Here is an 18287-nt window from a genome sequence, read left to right on the forward strand (position 1 = left end):
ATAGCTGTTAGCATAAGGCTAACTGTGTCTGTCAGTGCAAATGCGGTCTCAAATGAGAGAGCTGCGGCGTATACGGGGAATGACGGAGACACAGCTGAATGCCAATTTCAGTGTCGGCTGTGTCCGATTTTTTGGGGGAGAGTGTGTGGGGGCCTCTAAAGTGTAGGGGCCCCCGAGACGACAGCCCCTGTCACCCCTACTTCAATCTGGTCATGTGTGAGAGGTAGACATTAAAAAGGCCAGGGGGCTTGTGGGAAGGGGCGCACCGTATGACCCATTTTCAAGGACTCCACCCCATCTCAGCCATTTGGTCCTTGAGGTCCTTACAAGGGCAGCAAGGCTCTCTTGACCTTGTTGGATGTTGCACTATTGTTGCCGGTTGGAAGGGTTCCTCATAACAATTCAAGCTTCAGGGCCTCAACAATGTAGGTCCACCATTGCATACTTGTGCAGACATGGTATAATCAAACTGAATGAGGTACTAATTAAGTCACCTGTGCTTCAGGATGGACACCCTTAAACTCTGGTCTGTTGGGCCACCTTGAGGACCGAGTTTGGGAATGACTGCTATAGAGCGTCAGCATGTGAGCAGCGCCCGTCACCTCTTTGCTACTAGCTGGACGAGTGTGGATCATTAGATTGACAGTGTCTAGGTCGACCACTATAGGTCAACAGGGTTGGAAGATCGACAGGGTTTCTAGGTCGACATGTGCTAGGTCGACAGGTCAAAAGGTCGACATGAGGTTTTGGGGGATTTTATTTGCCGTTGTTTTCTTCGTACAGGGACCGGGAACCCCGAATAGTGCACCGTGTCCCTTCGCTCAGCACAGATTAACGTTCCAATCGTAGTCCACGTGGATCGTTAAATATGAAAAAGTTCATAAAAAGAAAAAAATGTGAAAAACTCATGTCGACCTTTTGATCTGTCGACCCAGCACGTCAACCTATAAACCCTGTCGACCTTCCAACCTAGTGAATGTCGACCTATAGTGGTTGACTTAAACATGGTCGACCTTCAGACCGGGTCCCAGCTGGACCTGCTTTACCACATTGCACTATAACCATGCGGACGCCATATAAATAAATGCTAATAAATATACCTTGGTGCAATTACCTGGAGTTACAGAGACAGGTTACTCACTGTACCCAACAGCTGACAATATTATTATTATTATTATTATTATTATTATTACTAGGAGAAATACTACAAACATAAGTTTTCAAAAGTCAGGAAGCCTTGTCCAAAGAGCTGACAATTATTTATGGGGTCATCATGTGGAGGGCATGCCTGATGCGGGTATTCCAGGCAGTTGTGTATTGGGGCTGCCGGTGAGTCACACTCAGTGTCATTCCCTATACACTGCGGGGGTTTCGGTGTGACTCTCCCCCTCCCCCATCACCTGGACAATCGGACGCGGGGTGAGAGCGGGGAAGGGTCTGGGGGGAGGGGGCTGCTGCATATGGGTAGAGGAGAGGAGAGCCGGGCAGACTTCCTCCGGAGATGCGGGACCTGGGACGGTGATAATATCCGCAGGTGTGAGTCAGGTAACTGCGGCGGGGGGACATTATATTATGGGGCAGATGGGGGGTCGCCCTATGATTTAGGATCACGTGATACTTGTTACTGGCTGTACATGTTGGGGGGGTATTTATTTCCCACACTCATTGCTCCGTAGTTATACGGGATGTTTTATTATTGTCTGTCGCAGGTGTTGTGCTCCTGATTGTGCATTGCCTCTGTTACTGCTCATCTATAGCTTAGTGTAGTTATTACACCAAATATAAGTCGCTCCTCTTTCCTGTCTGCCCCATTAGCCCCATCACTCATCCCCCTCTCTGTCTGCTGAGTTTTACCCACATCTCTGCTCCCCTTTCTGCTCAGTTTTACCCCGGTCTCTGCACCCCTTTCCGCGTCTGCTCAGTTTTACCCCGGTCTCTGCACCCCTTTCCGCGTCTGCTCAGTTTTACCCCGGTCTCTGCACCCCTTTCCGCGTCTGCTCAGTTTTACCCCGGTCTCTGCACCCCTTTCCGCGTCTGCTCGGTTTTACCCCCGTCTCTGCTCTCCTTTCCCCTTCTGCAGGTTTTACCACTGTCTCTACTCCCCTTACCCCATCTACCCAGTTTAGCCCCATGATCCCCTGCCCTGGGATAAGAAGATTCCTGCCGGCCCCCATGCTGTCTTCATGCTACTATGGATAATAACCAGTGGCCTTTGCTGTAATGTAATAGCTACTGGGTTCCTACAGTAAGTGCCCACTACCACATTACTTCTTATAGAACACTTTTTTTTTGCCCCAAGGACGGGAAATATATTACCCAGCTGCATAATAACCTGAAACTAAATGGTATAACGACCACCTCCTACATGTGACGTCAGCAGCGTGTAGCCCATGAAGTACGTCACATGACATGCTCTGGCTTGGTGGGTATATAAGGTGCGCGATAGGCCGTCTGCACACATCACTCGTTGCTGTCATGGGTAAAAGGGGCGATTTATCCAAGTTTCAAAAAGGGATGATGATCGGCTCTCGGGCCAAGGGTGGCAGTATTTGTGGAACAGCGCAGTGTGTGAACTGTTCGCGTGCTGCTGTGGTGAAGGTGTATCGTGACTGGACAGATGGCAGCATTGCGAATAACCGATGTGGAAACTGCGCCACACCACGTGCCATTGATGTGAGAGATGAACGTCGGCTACGAAGGTGCAGGAGGGCCGACCGACACGCTGCAGTGGAGCAGCTCATCGTCAAAATGTACCTGTGCCAACCTACCAGCACCTTACTGAGTCACTCCCAGCCCGTCTAGCTGCTGTCCGTGCTGCACACGGCGGTTACTCTGGCTGTTAGCTGGAGGTCATAATAATGTGACTCAGCCGTGTGTGTGTGTGTGTGTGTGTGTGTGTGTATATCTATATCTGTGAAGTGTCATGGGTGGTTCCGGTATGAATGGTCGACAATGTTAAGGTCGACACTCATTAGGTCGACACATGAAAGGTCGAAGTGAGTTTTTTTTTTTACTTTTTTTGGTGTCGTTTTCTTCGTAAAGTGACAGAGAACCCCAATTAGTGCACCTCTTCCCCTCGCATGGCTCGCTTCGCTCGCCATGCTTCGGGCAAGGTGCCTCGCTGCGCTCGGCAGAGGTTACCGTTCCCAGTCGTAGTCCACGTGGATCGTAAAGTATGAAGAAGTTCCACAAAAGAAAAAAAAAAGTGAAAAACTCATGTCGACCTTCCACGTGTTGACCATTAGTCAATCTCGACCTAATGAGTGTCGACCTTAACATTGTCGACCATCTGACCGGATACCGTCATGGGTGCGTAGTTAAAAGATCTTTGTAACAGATTAACAATATGTTAATCTGTGACAAAAAAAATCTGTATATGTTTTCCTCACAGCTCACCATCCTAAGCAACATACACATAGGGGACCGTGACAATGATTTGGGTTAAAGTTTTTTTTATTTGTGCCTAATAATTCCCCCCTCTGTCTTACTTTGATAGTTGTAGAATTGCATAAATAATGTGTCCGTCAGTAAATGTGAGTAGCGTTGTCAGTAGAAAGCTATGTGCTCCAGTCTGGGATGCCTCTGTGCTGTTATCTCTGGCCTGATAAACCCGTAAGACCCTGTTATCTTACAGGTGAAATTCCCCTGTCTGCACCTCTGTGACTTTATCCTATGTACATACCTTGCACTTCTTATAGGATTTCCTGCGCTTCCTATTGTTCTCAGGAACGTGTGCTCAGTAATGGTGTGTACACGTGAGGTAACGAGTCTGACTGCCTCTGTATACGCTGTGGGAACTGCTTAATTAACATCAAATATATCCGTCATTATTCATCTGTTCTCAGCGGAGACCTTTATGCCTCAATAATTTTCATCTCCCTCACTAATTGCACTGCACTCTATGGGGCAAGATGTTCAGTCATCATTAAACACGCAAATGTATTTATTTATGATTATTATTACGTTATGCCAGCTGTCAGCTTACCGGCGCCGGAATCCTGACTGCCGGCAGCAGGGTGAGCGCAAAAGAGCCCCTTGTGGGCTCTTGCGAGTATACCGGCTGTCAGGATCTCGGCGCCGGTGTGCAGAGCGCCGGGATCCCCGACAGCCGGCATATCAAATGCCTTCCGTTTTGAGTGCAGTGCAATTCACTCCAGTATACCAGACAGCGAGCAATGGTTTAACATTGTGTCCTAATACCCCGGTAATATATTACAGTAACCCAGCTCCTGAGTGTCCTATTACCCCTGTAACATCTTATCACAGTAACCCAGCTCCTTAGTGTCTTATTACCCCTGTCACACCTTATTACAGTAACCCAGCTCCTGAGTGTCTTATTACCCCTGTAACATCGTATTACAGTACTCAGCTCCTGAGTGTCTTATTACCCCTGTAACATCTTATTACAGTAACCCAGCTCCTGAGTGTCCTATTACCCCTGTAACATCTTATTACAGTAACCCAGCTCCTGTGTCTTATTACCCCTGTAACATATTATTACAGTAACCCAGCTCCTGAGTGTCTTATTACCCCTGTAACATCTTATTACAGTAACCCAGCTCCTGAGTGTCTTATTACCCCTGTAATATCTTATCACAGTAACCCAGCTCCTGAGTGTCTTATTACCCCTGTAACATTTTATTACAGTAACCCAGCTCCTGAGTGTCTTATTACCCCTGTAACATCTTATTACAGTAACCCAGCTCCTGAGTGTCTTATTACATCTGTAACATCTTATTACAGTAACCCAGCTCCTGAGTGTCTTATTACCCCTGTAACATCTTATTACAGTAACACAGCTCCTGAGTGTCTTATTACATCTGTAACATCTTATTACAATAACCCAGCTCCTGAGTGTCTTATTACCCCTGTAACATCTTATTACAGTAACCCAGCTCCTGAGTGTCTTATTACATCTGTAACATCTTATTACAGTAACCCAGCTCCTGAGTGTCTTATTATCCCTGTAACATCTTATTACAATAACCCAGCTCCTGAGTGTCTTATTACCCCTGTAACATCTTATTACAGTAACCCAGCTCCTGAGTGTCTTATTACCCCTGTAACACCTTATTACAGTAACCCAGCTCCTGAGTGTCTTATTACCCCTGTAACATCTTAATACAGTACCCCAGCTCCTGAGTGTCTTATTACCCCTGTAACATCTTATTACAGTAACCCAGCTCCTGAGTGTCTTATTACCCCTGTAACATCTTATTACAGTAACCCAGCTCCTGAGTGTCTTATTACCCCTGTAACATGTTATTACAATAACTCAGCTCCTGAGTGCCTTATTACCCCTGTAACATCTTATTACAGTAACCCAGCTCCTGAGTGTCTTATTACCCCTGTAACATCTTATTACAGTAACCCGGCTCCTGAGTGTCTTATTACCCCTGTAACATGTTATTACAATAACTCAGCTCCTGAGTGTCTTATTACCCCTGTAACATATTATTACAGTAACCCAGCTCCTGAGTGTCTTATTACCCCTGTAACATCTTATTACAGTAACCCAGCTCCTGAGTGTCTTATTACACCTGTAACATCTTATTACAGTAACACAGCTCCTCAGTCTTATTACCCCTGTAACATCTTATTACAGTAACCCAGCTCCTGAGTGTCTTATTACCCCTGTAACATCTTATTACAGTAACCCAGCTCCTGAGTGTCTTATTACCCTTGTAACATCTTATTACAGTACCCAGCTCCTGAGTGTCTAATTACCCCTGTAACATCTTATTACAGTATCCCAGCTCCTGAGTGTCTTATTACCCCTGTAACACCTTATTACAGTAACCCAGCTCCTGAGTGTCTTATTACCCCTGTAACATCTTAATACAGTACCCCAGCTCCTGAGTGTCTTATTACCCCTGTAACATCTTATTACAGTAACCCAGCTCCTGAGTGTCTTATTACCCCTGTAACATCTTATTACAGTAACCCAGCTCCTGAGTGTCTTATTACCCCTGTAACATGTTATTACAATAACTCAGCTCCTGAGTGCCTTATTACCCCTGTAACATCTTATTACAGTAACCCAGCTCCTGAGTGTCTTATTACCCCTGTAACATCTTATTACAGTAACCCGGCTCCTGAGTGTCTTATTACCCCTGTAACATGTTATTACAATAACTCAGCTCCTGAGTGTCTTATTACCCCTGTAACATATTATTACAGTAACCCAGCTCCTGAGTGTCTTATTACCCCTGTAACATCTTATTACAGTAACCCAGCTCCTGAGTGTCTTATTACACCTGTAACATCTTATTACAGTAACACAGCTCCTCAGTCTTATTACCCCTGTAACATCTTATTACAGTAACCCAGCTCCTGAGTGTCTTATTACCCCTGTAACATCTTATTACAGTAACCCAGCTCCTGAGTGTCTTATTACCCCTGTAACATCTTATTACAGTAACCCAGCTCCTGAGTGTCTTATTACCCTTGTAACATCTTATTACAGTACCCAGCTCCTGAGTGTCTAATTACCCCTGTAACATCTTATTACAGTATCCCAGCTCCTGAGTGTCTTATTACCCCTGTAACACCTTATTACAGTAACCCAGCTCCTGAGTGTCTTATTACCCCTGTAACATCTTAATACAGTACCCCAGCTCCTGAGTGTCTTATTACCCCTGTAACATCTTATTACAGTAACCCAGCTCCTGAGTGTCTTATTACCCCTGTAACATCTTATTACAGTAACCCAGCTCCTGAGTGTCTTATTACCCCTGTAACATCTTATTACAGTAACCCAGCTCCTGAGTGTCTTATTACCCCTGTAACATCTTATTACAGTAACCCAGCTCCTGAGTGTCTTATTACCCCTGTAACATCTTATTACAGTACCCATCTCCTGAGTGTCTTATTACTCCTGTAACATCTTATTACAGTAACCCAGCTCCTGAGTGTCTTATTACCCCTGTAACATCTTATTACAGTAACCCAGCTCCTGAGTGTCTTATTACCCCTGTAACATCTTATTACAGTAACCAGCTCCTCAGTGTCTTATTACCCCTGTAACATCGTATTACAGTAACCCAGCTCCTGAGTGTCTTATTACCCATGTAACATCTTATTACAGTAACCTAGCTCCTGAGCATCTTATTACCCCTGTAACATCTTATTACAGTAACCCAGCTCCTGAGTGTCTTATTACCCCTGTAACATCGTATTACAGTAACCCAGCTCCTGAGTGTCTTATTACCCCTGTAACATCTTATTACAGTAACCCAGCTCCTGAGTGTCTTATTACCCCTGTAACATCTTATTACAGTAACCCAGCTCCTGAGTGCCTTATTACCCCTGTAACATCTTATTACAGTAACCCAGCTCCTGAGTGCCTTATTACCCCTGTAACCTCTTATTACAGTAACCCAGCTCCTAAGTGTCTTAGTACCCCTGTAACATCTTATTACAGTAACACAGCTCCTGAGTGTCTTATTACCCCTGTAACATCGTGTTACAGTAACCCAGCTCCTGAGTGTCTTATTACCCCTGTAACATCTTATTACAGTAACCCAGCTCCTGAGTGTCTTATTACCCCTGTAACATCTTATTACAGTAACCCAGCTCCTGAGTGCCTTATTGCCCCTGTAACATCTTATTACAGTAACCCAGCTCCTGAGTGCCTTATTACCCCTGTAACATCTTATTACAGTAACCCAGCTCCTGAGTGTCTTATTACCCCTGTAACATCTTATTACAGTAACCCAGCTCCTGAGTGTCTTATTACCCCTGTAACATCTTATTACAGTAACCCAGCTCCTGAGTGTCTTATTACCCCTGTAACATCTTATTACAGTAACCCAGCTCCTGAGTGTCTTAGTACCCCTGTAACATCTTATTACAGTAACACAGCTCCTGAGTGTCTTATTACCCCTGTAACATCTTATTACAGTAACCCAGCTCCTGAGTGTCTTATTACCCCTGTAACATCTTATTACAGTAACCCAGCTCCTGAGTGCCTTATTACCCCTGTAACCTCTTATTACAGTAACCCAGCTCCTGAGTGTCTTATTACCCCTGTAACATCTTATTACAGTAACCCAGCTCCTGAGTGTCTTATTACCCCTGTAACACCTTATTACAGTAACCCAGCTCCTGAGTGTCTTATTACCCCTGTAACACCTTATTACAGTAACCCAGCTCCTGAGTGTCTTATTACCTCTGTAACACCTTATTACAGTAACCCAGCTCCTGAGTGTCTTATTACCCATGTAACATCTTATTACAGTAACCCAGCTCCTGAGTGTCTTATTACCCCTGTAACATCTTATTACAGTAACCAGCTCCTCAGTGTCTTATTACCCGTGTAACATCGTATTACAGTAACCCAGCTCCTGAGTGTCTTATTACACCTGTAACATCTTATTACAGTAACCTAGCTCCTGAGTGTCTTATTACCCCTGTATCATCTTATTACAGTAACCCAGCTCCTGAGTGTCTTATTACCCCTGTAACACCTTATTACAGTAACCCAGCTCCTAAGTATCTTATTACCCCTGTAACATCTTATTACAGTACCCCAGCTCCTGAGTCTCTTATTACCCCTGTAACATCTTATTACAGTAACCCAGCTCCTGAGTCTCTTATTACCCCTGTAACATCTTATTACAGTAACCCAGCTCCTGAGTGTCTTATTACCGCTGTAGTATCTTATTACTGTATCCGCGCTCCTGAGTGTCTTATTACCCCTGTAACATCTTATTACAGTAACCCAGCTCCTGAGTGTCTTATTACCCATGTAACATCTTATTACAGTAACCCAGCTCCTGAGTGTCTTATTACCCCTGTAACATCTTATTACAGTAACCCAGCTCCTGAGTGTCTTATTCCCCCTGTAACACCTTATTACAGTAACACAGCTCCTCAGTTTTATTACCCCTGTAACATATTATTATAGTAACCCAGCTCCTGAGTGTCTTATTACCCCTGTAACATCTTATTACAGTAACCAGCTCCTGAGTGTCTTATTACCCCTGTAACATTTTATTACAGTACCCCAGCTCCTGAGTGTCTTATTACTCCTGTAACATCTTATTACAGTAACCCAGCTCCTGAGTGTCTTATTACCCCTGTAACATCTTATTACAGTAACCAGCTCCTCAGTGTCTTATTACCCCTGTAACATCTTATTACAGTAACCCAGCTCCTGAGTGTCTTATTACCCCTGTAACACCTTATTACAGTAACCCAGCTCCTGAGTGTCTTATTACCCCTGTAACATCTTATTACAGTAACCCAGCTCCTGAGTGTCTTATTACCCCTGTAACATCTTATTACAGTAACCCAGCTCCTGAGTGTCTTATTACCCCTGTAACATCTTATTACAGTAACCCAGCTCCTGAGTGTCTTATTACCCCTGTAACATCTTATTACAGTAACCCAGCTCCTGAGTGCCTTATTACCCCTGTAACACCTTATTACAGTAACCCAGCTCCTAAGTATCTTATTACCCCTGTAACATCTTATTACAGTAACCCAGCTCCTGAGTGTCTTATTACCCCTGTAACATCTTATTACAGTAACCCAGCTCCTGAGTGTCTTATTACCCCTGTAACATCTTATTACAGTAACCAGCTCCTCAGTGTCTTATTACCCCTGTAACATCTTATTACAGTAACCCAGCTCCTGAGTGTCTTATTACCCCTGTAACACCTTATTACAGTAACCCAGCTCCTGAGTGTCTTATTACCCCTGTAACATCTTATTACAGTAACCCAGCTCCTGAGTGTCTTATTACCCCTGTAACACCTTATTACAGTAACCCAGCTCCTGAGTGTCTTATTACCCCTGTAACATCTTATTACAGTAACCCAGCTCCTGAGTGTCTTATTACCCCTGTAACATCTTATTACAGTAACCCAGCTCCTGAGTGTCTTATTACCCCTGTAACACCTTATTACAGTAACCCAGCTCCTAAGTATCTTATTACCCCTGTAACATCTTATTACAGTAACCCAGCTCCTGAGTGTCTTATTACCGCTGTAGTATCTTATTACTGTATCCGCGCTCCTGAGTGTCTTATTACCCCTGTAACATCTTATTACAGTAACCCAGCTCCTGAGTGTCTTATTACCCCTGTAACATCTTATTACAGTACCCCAGCTCCTGAGTCTCTTATTACCCCTGTAACACCTTATTACAGTAACCCAGTTCCTGAATGTCTTATTACCCCTGTAACATCTTATTACAGTAACCCAGCTCCACATCTTATTTATTTTGCAGGCTTCTGTGTCCCCTGTTGCGGTGCTTATTTGCCCAGTATGACTGTCACATACACGGCTCATGTGGCAAATGCCCGTTTTGGAGGGTTCTATAAGCTGCTGTTGCTTTGGAGAGGGAGCATCTACAAACTGTTGTACAAGGAGTTCCTGGTATTCTTCATCATGTACCTGGCCCTCAGTATTACATACAGGTAAAATATCTGAGGGATGAATTGGGTGTGTGGGCTCGTTATTGCAGGAGGGCAGTTGTTGACCTGCTTAGTATTGATAGAAGCAGGACAATGCTACATACTGCGTGCACAGGGGTAAGGTTAGATGACGATGTTTGAGCCGCTGAGAGTGACGCTGTTTTTTTTTTGTTTGTTTTTTGGGGACAGCAGGTGCAGGTTTCTCAGAAAGGCTAGCTATGGCGCATTGCAGCAATGCATGCTTTTATTGGCCGCTTGTTAACTCCATAAAACTGGCCCACTGTCGGCATTGTTTTAATCCAGACTCTTTTATCACTTAGGTTCTTTCTTACCGAGGATCAGAGAAGCTGCTTTGAGAAAGTGTCACTGTACTGTAACAACTACGCTAATCTCATTCCTGTGTCCTTCGTGCTTGGTGAGGAACAGTGCCCGCCTCCCACCCACTGCCGCCCTCCCTGACCCTACTCCCCACTGTCCCCTCTATCCACACTCACTGCTGCCTTCCATGACCCCACCATCACCACTGCTGTTGTCCCTGACCCCACCCATCAACCGCCTCCCCCTCTGACCCCACCCACTGCCGACCTTCCTGATCCTAGTCACTGCTGCCCCCTCTAACTCACCTCTCTGCTTCACAATGACTTCTTTTCATAAAGGTGGAATATAAATTCAAAATGCGTATTAGGTTAATGTTTGCTATTCATGACCGTGACAGCCAAATTGTTGAACGTTCAGCCTCTCCATTCACCAGAATTTCCCTGAGGCATGAGGCACGTGGTGTCACTAGTGGGTTAGTGAATCGGTAGGCTGCCCCCTGGTGTGTTGGTCTCTATTGTGTCTGGCCCATTGAATCATTTCTCCCCCTCATTAGTCCTGTATCCACCCTCTGACCCGCTGCCTTCTCCTACATCACAGGTTTCTACGTAACCCTGGTGGTGAACCGGTGGTGGAACCAGTACCTCTGCATGCCCTTTCCTGACAGGGTCATGTGTGCCATCAATGCCACTGTGCACGGATCGGATGAGCGGGGGAGGATGTACCGGCGGACACTCATGCGCTATTGCAGCCTCTCAGGGCTGCTCATCCTGAGGTCTGTCAGCACCGCAGCCTTCAAGAGGTTTCCAACTATAGATCACGTGGTGGAGGCTGGTGAGTGACCATCTTCTGTCGTCCCCCTTCCCCATCACCACCACAGGGTGACACAGACAGGAGGGAGCTATTTGACATGGGGTCTGTCCTTCCCACTACAGGGTAACACAGACAGGAGGGAGCTATGTGACGTGGAGTCTGTCCCTCCCACCACAGGGTGACAGACAGGAGGGAGCTATGTGACGTGGGGTCTGTCCCTCCCACCACAGGATGACACAGACAGGAGGGAGCTATGTGACATGGGGTCTGTCCCTCCCACCACAGGATGACACAGACAGGAGGGAGCTATGTGACATGGGGTCTGTCCCTCCCACCACAGGGTGACACAGACAGGAGGGAGCTATGTGACATGTCGTCTGTCCCTCCCACCACAGGGTGTCACAGACAGGAGGGAGCTATGTGACATGGGGTCTATCCCTCCCACCACAGGGTGATAACGACAGGAGGGAGCTATGTGACATATTAGGCAGATGTACTAAGCCTTGCAGAGTGATAATTGACTGGAGATAATACCAGCCAATCACCTTCAATCTGCCATGTTACATGTTGTGTTTGAAGAATGACAGGAGCTGGTTGGCTGGCACTTTATCTCTCTTCACATTATCACTTTTCAGGGCTTAGTACATCTGTCAGGGTATGATGAGGACAGGCTGGTGCCCGGGGTCCCAGTTACATATATGTGATATGTTTTTGCCGGCAGGGTTCATGACTCGCCATGAGAGGAAGAAGTTTGAGAATCTCCACTCCTCCTATAATAAGTACTGGGTTCCCTGTGTCTGGTTCTGCAGTCTGGCAGCTCAGGCCCGGAAAGAAGGGCGAGTGCATGATGACCCCGCATATAAAATGCTCATAGAGGTGAGTGGGTGTGACATGATCTAGTGGCACCTGGTCAGTCATTAATGAACAAAACGTCTTCTGCTTTGTGTTGGGAAAATTCCTTTTATTTCCTATGTAGCTTGGTGGCAGCAGGACCCTTGTTGTGTTCCTAGTGTAGTATACCCAGGGCTGCTAGGGCTTGATTCCTAATTTGGAAATCCTCTCATTCATCACTTCTGATCTGCCTGCAGAGAATGTGTGTGAGCGGGACGGCCAATCAGATGCCACAGTCTCCACGATTGAAGCTTCTGATTGGTCCTCCTGCTCAACCACATTGGGCTTCCCTAGTTTTCGCTCAGGGATCTGGTAAATAGCACTTTGGGTAGGGTGGATTGCTCTGTAATACATAATATAGGACATTCTGAGAACATGACCTGTTAGTGGTACTTGATGATTAGGGTTGAGAACCCCTGTATTAGAGCATTTCTCCTTTATGTTCAACAAGCCCCTCACTGCTCGTGAGAACCTGGCTATACCGGGTAACTTTGCACTAACATGTCGTGTAAGCAGCGCTTCACTATGGCGCCATCTTGTGGTTGATCAACCATAGCACAGTCTGATTAAAAATGTAAAACCGTTTATAAAAATGTAAATTTCAGCACAACTTCTATCTGTTCTCTGTTACAACAAACATGAATTTGAATGTTGGGACGTTCAATTGTCATTTTCTGTAAGTGGTAGGCAGGCAAGTGTTTGTTTTCCTGGATATTCTTGCTGAACAAAGCCATAAAATAATTATGCAGCTTTGCTGCTGTTCACTTGGTAATATACGATGTTTCATTATTATTTGTCCACAGGGGGGCACTGCTTCATTGCAGTCTACGAAAGATCATTTTTCTCCCTAGCAACGTATTTCTGACCCTTTATAGAGACCTAAAGAGAACTGTAATTCTAAGTGTGTTATATTTCCATTCCCCTCTCTCTGTCTAGGAACTGAATACGTTCCGGGGGAACTGCGGCATGCTCTTCCACTATGATTGGATCAGCATCCCACTGGTCTACACTCAGGTAAGGAAGACCACACCAATGTATAGCATGTGGCTGGCTACTGGCCCTTTTAAAGGGACAAGCTATTAATCTGCTTATTTAGAAATCTTATACCCAGATTATTGACTGACTGTGGACAATATTTTTTTTTACTGACGCCATCCAGATAATCTCCATTTATCCGGGAATGTTCGGATAGTGGGGGTAATTCCAAGTTGATCGCAGCAGGAATTCTGTTAGCAACTGGGCAAAACCATGTGCACTGCAGGGGGAGGCAGATCTAACATTTGCAGAGAGAGTTAGATTTGGGTGGGTTATTTTGTTTCTGTGCAGGGTAAATACTGGCTGCTTTTTTTTTACACTGCAAATTAGATTGCAGATTGAACTCACCCCACCCAAATCTAACTCTCTCTGCACATGTTATATCTGCCCCCCCTGCAGTGCACATGGTTTTGCCCAGTTGCTAACAGAATTCCTGCTGCGATCAACTTGGAATTACCCCCAGTGTTGGATGAGATGTGTTTGGAGGTGCTTCCTTAGGAGGTGGTTAGTGGCCAGAGATGTTCTGGTTAGACTTCTGTCCCCCTGTGTCTCAGGTGGTGTTCTGGTTGTACAGACAGTTTGTCAGATGTGTTCCCAGCATACAGTGCGCCTTCCCTGGGGATTCCGGTCATGTTTGTGTAAAGGTTCCTTTAGCTCAGGGATGGGCAATAAGTGGCCCTCCAGCTGTTGTGGAACTACACATCCAGGCCGGCCATACTAAAACGGTTGCAGGGCATGTTGGGATATATAGTTCCACAACAGGTGGCGAGCCTCAATTGCTCACCCCTCCTTTATTTCCATCTTATCTCACACTAAGGGGAACTGTCTCTTTATAAATCTCTTGTTTGTCTCTGTAATTAGTACTTTACTTAATCTCTCTGATACAATCATGGTCCTCTTAGGCAACAATAGCCTGGGCTTGAGGCCTAAAGACGAGGGAAGTGTGGTGTCATAGGGGAGGTGGCAGTGCCCAGAAACCTCTAAAGATAAAATGGGATACACAAACCTGGAGTAACCTGGCGTCAGGCAGTGAGGCTCCGTCATACAGAGAGTCACAGTCTCATTGTCCTCTCTTCTCTCCCCACCAGGTGGTGACCATCGCAGTCTACAGCTATTTTCTCACCTGTCTGATTGGACGGCAGTTCCTAGACCCATCCAAGGGGTATATAGGCCAGGACCTGGACCTCTACGTCCCCGTATTCACTCTGCTGCAGTTCTTCTTCTATGTCGGCTGGCTCAAGGTGTGTGCTAGGAAGTCCTTTAAACACCTTTATGGGCTGTGATTTAAATGTTCAGCCTAAAGCTCCAAAGTAATCCACAATCTATTCTCTGCTGTAGACGACTGTGCTGTGCGTACCGGATAAAGACATGTCTGGGACAACCAAAATGTTTGCCTTTATTATGTTTCCAAGTAAGAAATATGAAAGTAGTTACTACAATGTTATGTAGTACTTTATATAAGGAAAGCGAAGAGAGACAGGAGTATGGGGGGCATGGCCTCTTAGGGGGTGTGGCCTCGTAGGTTTTATTTTTACATTTATGTACATGGGAAGATTCATGTGCATTTTGGGAATGACTGAACGTAACTTGGGAGCAGGTGTAATTCCAGACTAGTACAGGAAACCTATTGGCCCTCATTTAATCGTCTGCAAGTTACAGGCACGTTTCCGGCAATTAAGCCCCTACTATTAAAGCGTAAATCATTTAAAAGGCAAAACCAACCTAGATTTGCATTTTAAATGATTGCCTCTTTAAAAATACTGGGTACATAATCAGGATCGCTCTCGTGACTGCAAAAGGCTATTGCATAAGGACTGCTGTGTGCATATGTGCACCATGTCTATATCCTATTAAAAGTTCTCCATTCTCCCCTTCCAGGTGGCAGAGCAGCTGATCAATCCCTTTGGCGAGGATGACGATGATTTTGAAACCAATTTCTTGATTGACCGGAATTTCCAGGTAACAAGAACTTTGCCCACTAACACTGCATAACTAGAAGGCACCACAGGAGGCCTCGCGGGTCTCTAGTGCTTACAGTGGTGGCAGAAATATTCATGTCTATGGAATTCTGTCATCCTAAGCCAACCCATCTCCTCATGTAGCTCGTCGTAATCAACCACCATCCTTTAATTTCATCCTACCCAAGTTTCTTTGCTCTATAGTCATTAATAGCGGGAGGATGAGCAATGCGAAATGCGCACACCTATCACCTGCACTCACTCCTGCTCCCATTATAATAGAAGAATGACTGATGGGATAAGTGCAGCAGAGGATACATCCCTGTACTATCCAATACCTGTATCCATGCTCCGTCACTGCGCTGCTAATATAATGACTTCAGGAGAAAACTTGGGTGATACCTAAGGTGCCAAAGCGTGGCAACTGGTGGAGGGACTGGAATATGGAGAGCAGGCTGGAGGCTTGTCGATCACCTCAGTAATTGGTGGTGACCAGACCTTGCCTTAGGCCGCAGTATAGCATAGATCACCAGCTACGGCAAGGACTGTGCTCCTTCTCTTATTTCTTAGTGATGACATTATATTTTTAGCACTATTATAGCCCAACGTATCGTGTACCAGAGAGCGATGTGGATATAGCAGTTATACTCATGAGCACCCGTAACGCCGGCTTCCCGCTTCTGCTAGGTGTCCATGATGGCTGTGGACGAGATGTATGGGGATGTCCCTCTCTTGGTCAAGGATCGATACTGGAATGATTCAGACCCCCGTCCTCCCTACACTGCCGCCACTTTATTCCAGAAACGTCAACCTTCCTTCCAGGGATCCACATTTGACATGGGGTGAGTACCACCGCTCCTTCTCTCCTAAATGCATCATTGCACCCTTTGTCATCCTTCCCTTTCTTGTCAAACCTATGACACAAAGACTAAGCTGAAGGGTGTGCGAAATGGGAGATGGATTTTGGCATTGGTGCAGACTCTTCCTAAAGCAGCACAGCCACCTGGGAAATTATTTTAACGTCCCCTCCAGGCAAAGCCCCAGGTGCTGTTCTGTGTAGACTTTTTTTGTGGTTCTCCTTACAGTTAGAGATGGAAATTATGAGTGGAGGGCCACGATTGGTTCTGCTCACCGTCCCTCACCATTTACACTTTAATTATATGTAATTTGCCGGTTATGAATAACGGGACTAGCAGAGCCCCAGGACTCCGCTTAGGGGATGACATACCTGTAGAAAACTATGGTGCAACTTTCAAAGAAAATGTCCAATCTCCATGCAACTTTACAGCACATACTAGAATATATGCAGTAATCAGACAACTGGGGAGATGTACTAATCCTTGGAGAGAGAGCGCAAGTGGACGGAGATAAAGTACCAGCCCTAACGGCCAAATTACAGGCTGTGTTTGAAAAATGACAGGAGCTGATTGGTTGACACTTTATCTCTCTTCAAGGCTTAGTACATCGGCACCCATGTGACATCCAGAACCTGAATTGTTTGCTATGGGCAACACCACAGTAAATCTACACACCTCCCCAATGTATATATTCCACAAATACCTTCCCTTCTATGTCTTCAGCTCACTCTGCCCCTACAAGCATTTTTAGATTGCTAGTTTCCCAAGGAGCAGTAGTGCCTATTGTACACGTCATTTGTATGTACATAGAACTCCTGCCTGCTATCTCCATTGACACCAAAAGCCACCACATGCATGAAATTACGGTGGACCCTTCAGCTTCATCATTTACTTATTGCTCAATCTGAATTTAAGGATTTTGTGAGCGTGTTCTTCTTTTACCTAATAACCTAAGTGGTCTCCTTTTGTTTCCAGGCTCGCTAAGGAAGACATGCAGTTCCAGCCCCTCTCCGACATTGAGGAGATGAATGAAGAATCGATCACCCATCCATTTCCTCTGCTGAGCCGCCTGCTTCCAGGCGTGGGGGCCTCTCCACACTCCTCATCCGCAGCTCTGGCCTCCCCATTTGCTGCCCCTGGGAGCTGTGTGATGCTGCTGAGACGATCTACCAGCTCTGCCTCAGAGACTTCTGACATTCTGGAGCGGGAGAGTTCTCAGGACCCGACGTGCACAGAGACTCTACCGCATCCAGAGACCAGACCAAATGACGTTCCAGTTCAAACTATATTCAACGTCGAGACGGACAGTCCCTTTAACTCCCCAACTGAGCCCACAACACCCGTGTTGGATACTACCCTTGCCTCTCAAGAAAATGAATCCAGTGCTTCATGTGAGACCTCTCCAAATATAACCTGAATGGACAAAGACTCGCCTTACGTGGTCGCTAGGGGCAGATCTCTGTAGGTACAGGAACGCACCGCAGCCGTTGTGTTACTCGTGTAAAACCTCTGTCGCACAAGACTTTTCTCTCTGCGCAATGTGACATTCGCCAACCCTCACACCGTGCCAAAGCCGCTTCTAGGCCTACATTACCTGGTTATAGTATTAGGTATTTTTGCACTGTTTATGCTCATTGAACATTTCAAGCTAGTCTTCAGTTCAGGCTAGAATTTTTTTATTTTTACATTTTCTTATAATTAAAGCTATTTTTCTACTGTTGTGTAAAACTGTGCTTTGCCTTGTTCAATCCAGAAGGGGGGTAAAACATGAAAGCAAGTCATTTTTTTGAATTTGTATGCAAATTGAGGGGAGGGGGGGGGGGGGGGGGGAGGGAGACACACAACCACAATGGTGGTGACGTACCAAGCGGAAAACGCCGCACATTGGGAGCACTGAAGTGCATTAAGGGCCACTCTGTGTGGTTAAGAGGTCCACTCGTATTTCAGAATCCGGATCTAGATCAGGCATTCCTAATCTCAGTCCTCAAGGCACACTAT

The 18287-nt window shown here is 45.6% G+C and overlaps 1 protein-coding gene across 3 annotated transcripts; it reads left to right on the forward strand.

Moving 5' to 3' along the window:
• The first annotated feature begins 1216 nt into the window (after positions 1-1216).
• BEST2 (bestrophin 2) lies at positions 1217-18017 on the forward strand. 3 transcript variants are annotated; one of them, XM_063930176.1, is made up of 10 exons: positions 1217-1545; positions 10234-10423; positions 10741-10835; positions 11336-11569; positions 12270-12424; positions 13376-13453; positions 14563-14715; positions 15353-15433; positions 16120-16274; positions 17265-18017. In XM_063930176.1, exons 1-10 carry the CDS (start codon positions 1461-1463, stop codon positions 17704-17706), a joined length of 1668 nt encoding a protein of 555 aa, XP_063786246.1. In that variant the 5' UTR covers positions 1217-1460; the 3' UTR covers positions 17707-18017. The 3 variants fall into 3 exon arrangements, with proteins under 3 accessions (XP_063786246.1, XP_063786247.1, XP_063786248.1); XM_063930177.1 differs by having other exon boundaries at positions 1456-1534; XM_063930178.1 differs by lacking the exon at positions 1217-1545 and adding an exon at positions 2052-2245.
• The last annotated feature ends 270 nt before the right edge of the window (positions 18018-18287 follow it).

The sequence above is a fragment of the Pseudophryne corroboree genome, chromosome 6 (genome assembly GCF_028390025.1).
Source record: "Pseudophryne corroboree isolate aPseCor3 chromosome 6, aPseCor3.hap2, whole genome shotgun sequence".
In the NCBI taxonomy this organism is placed as follows: domain Eukaryota; kingdom Metazoa; phylum Chordata; class Amphibia; order Anura; family Myobatrachidae; genus Pseudophryne; species Pseudophryne corroboree.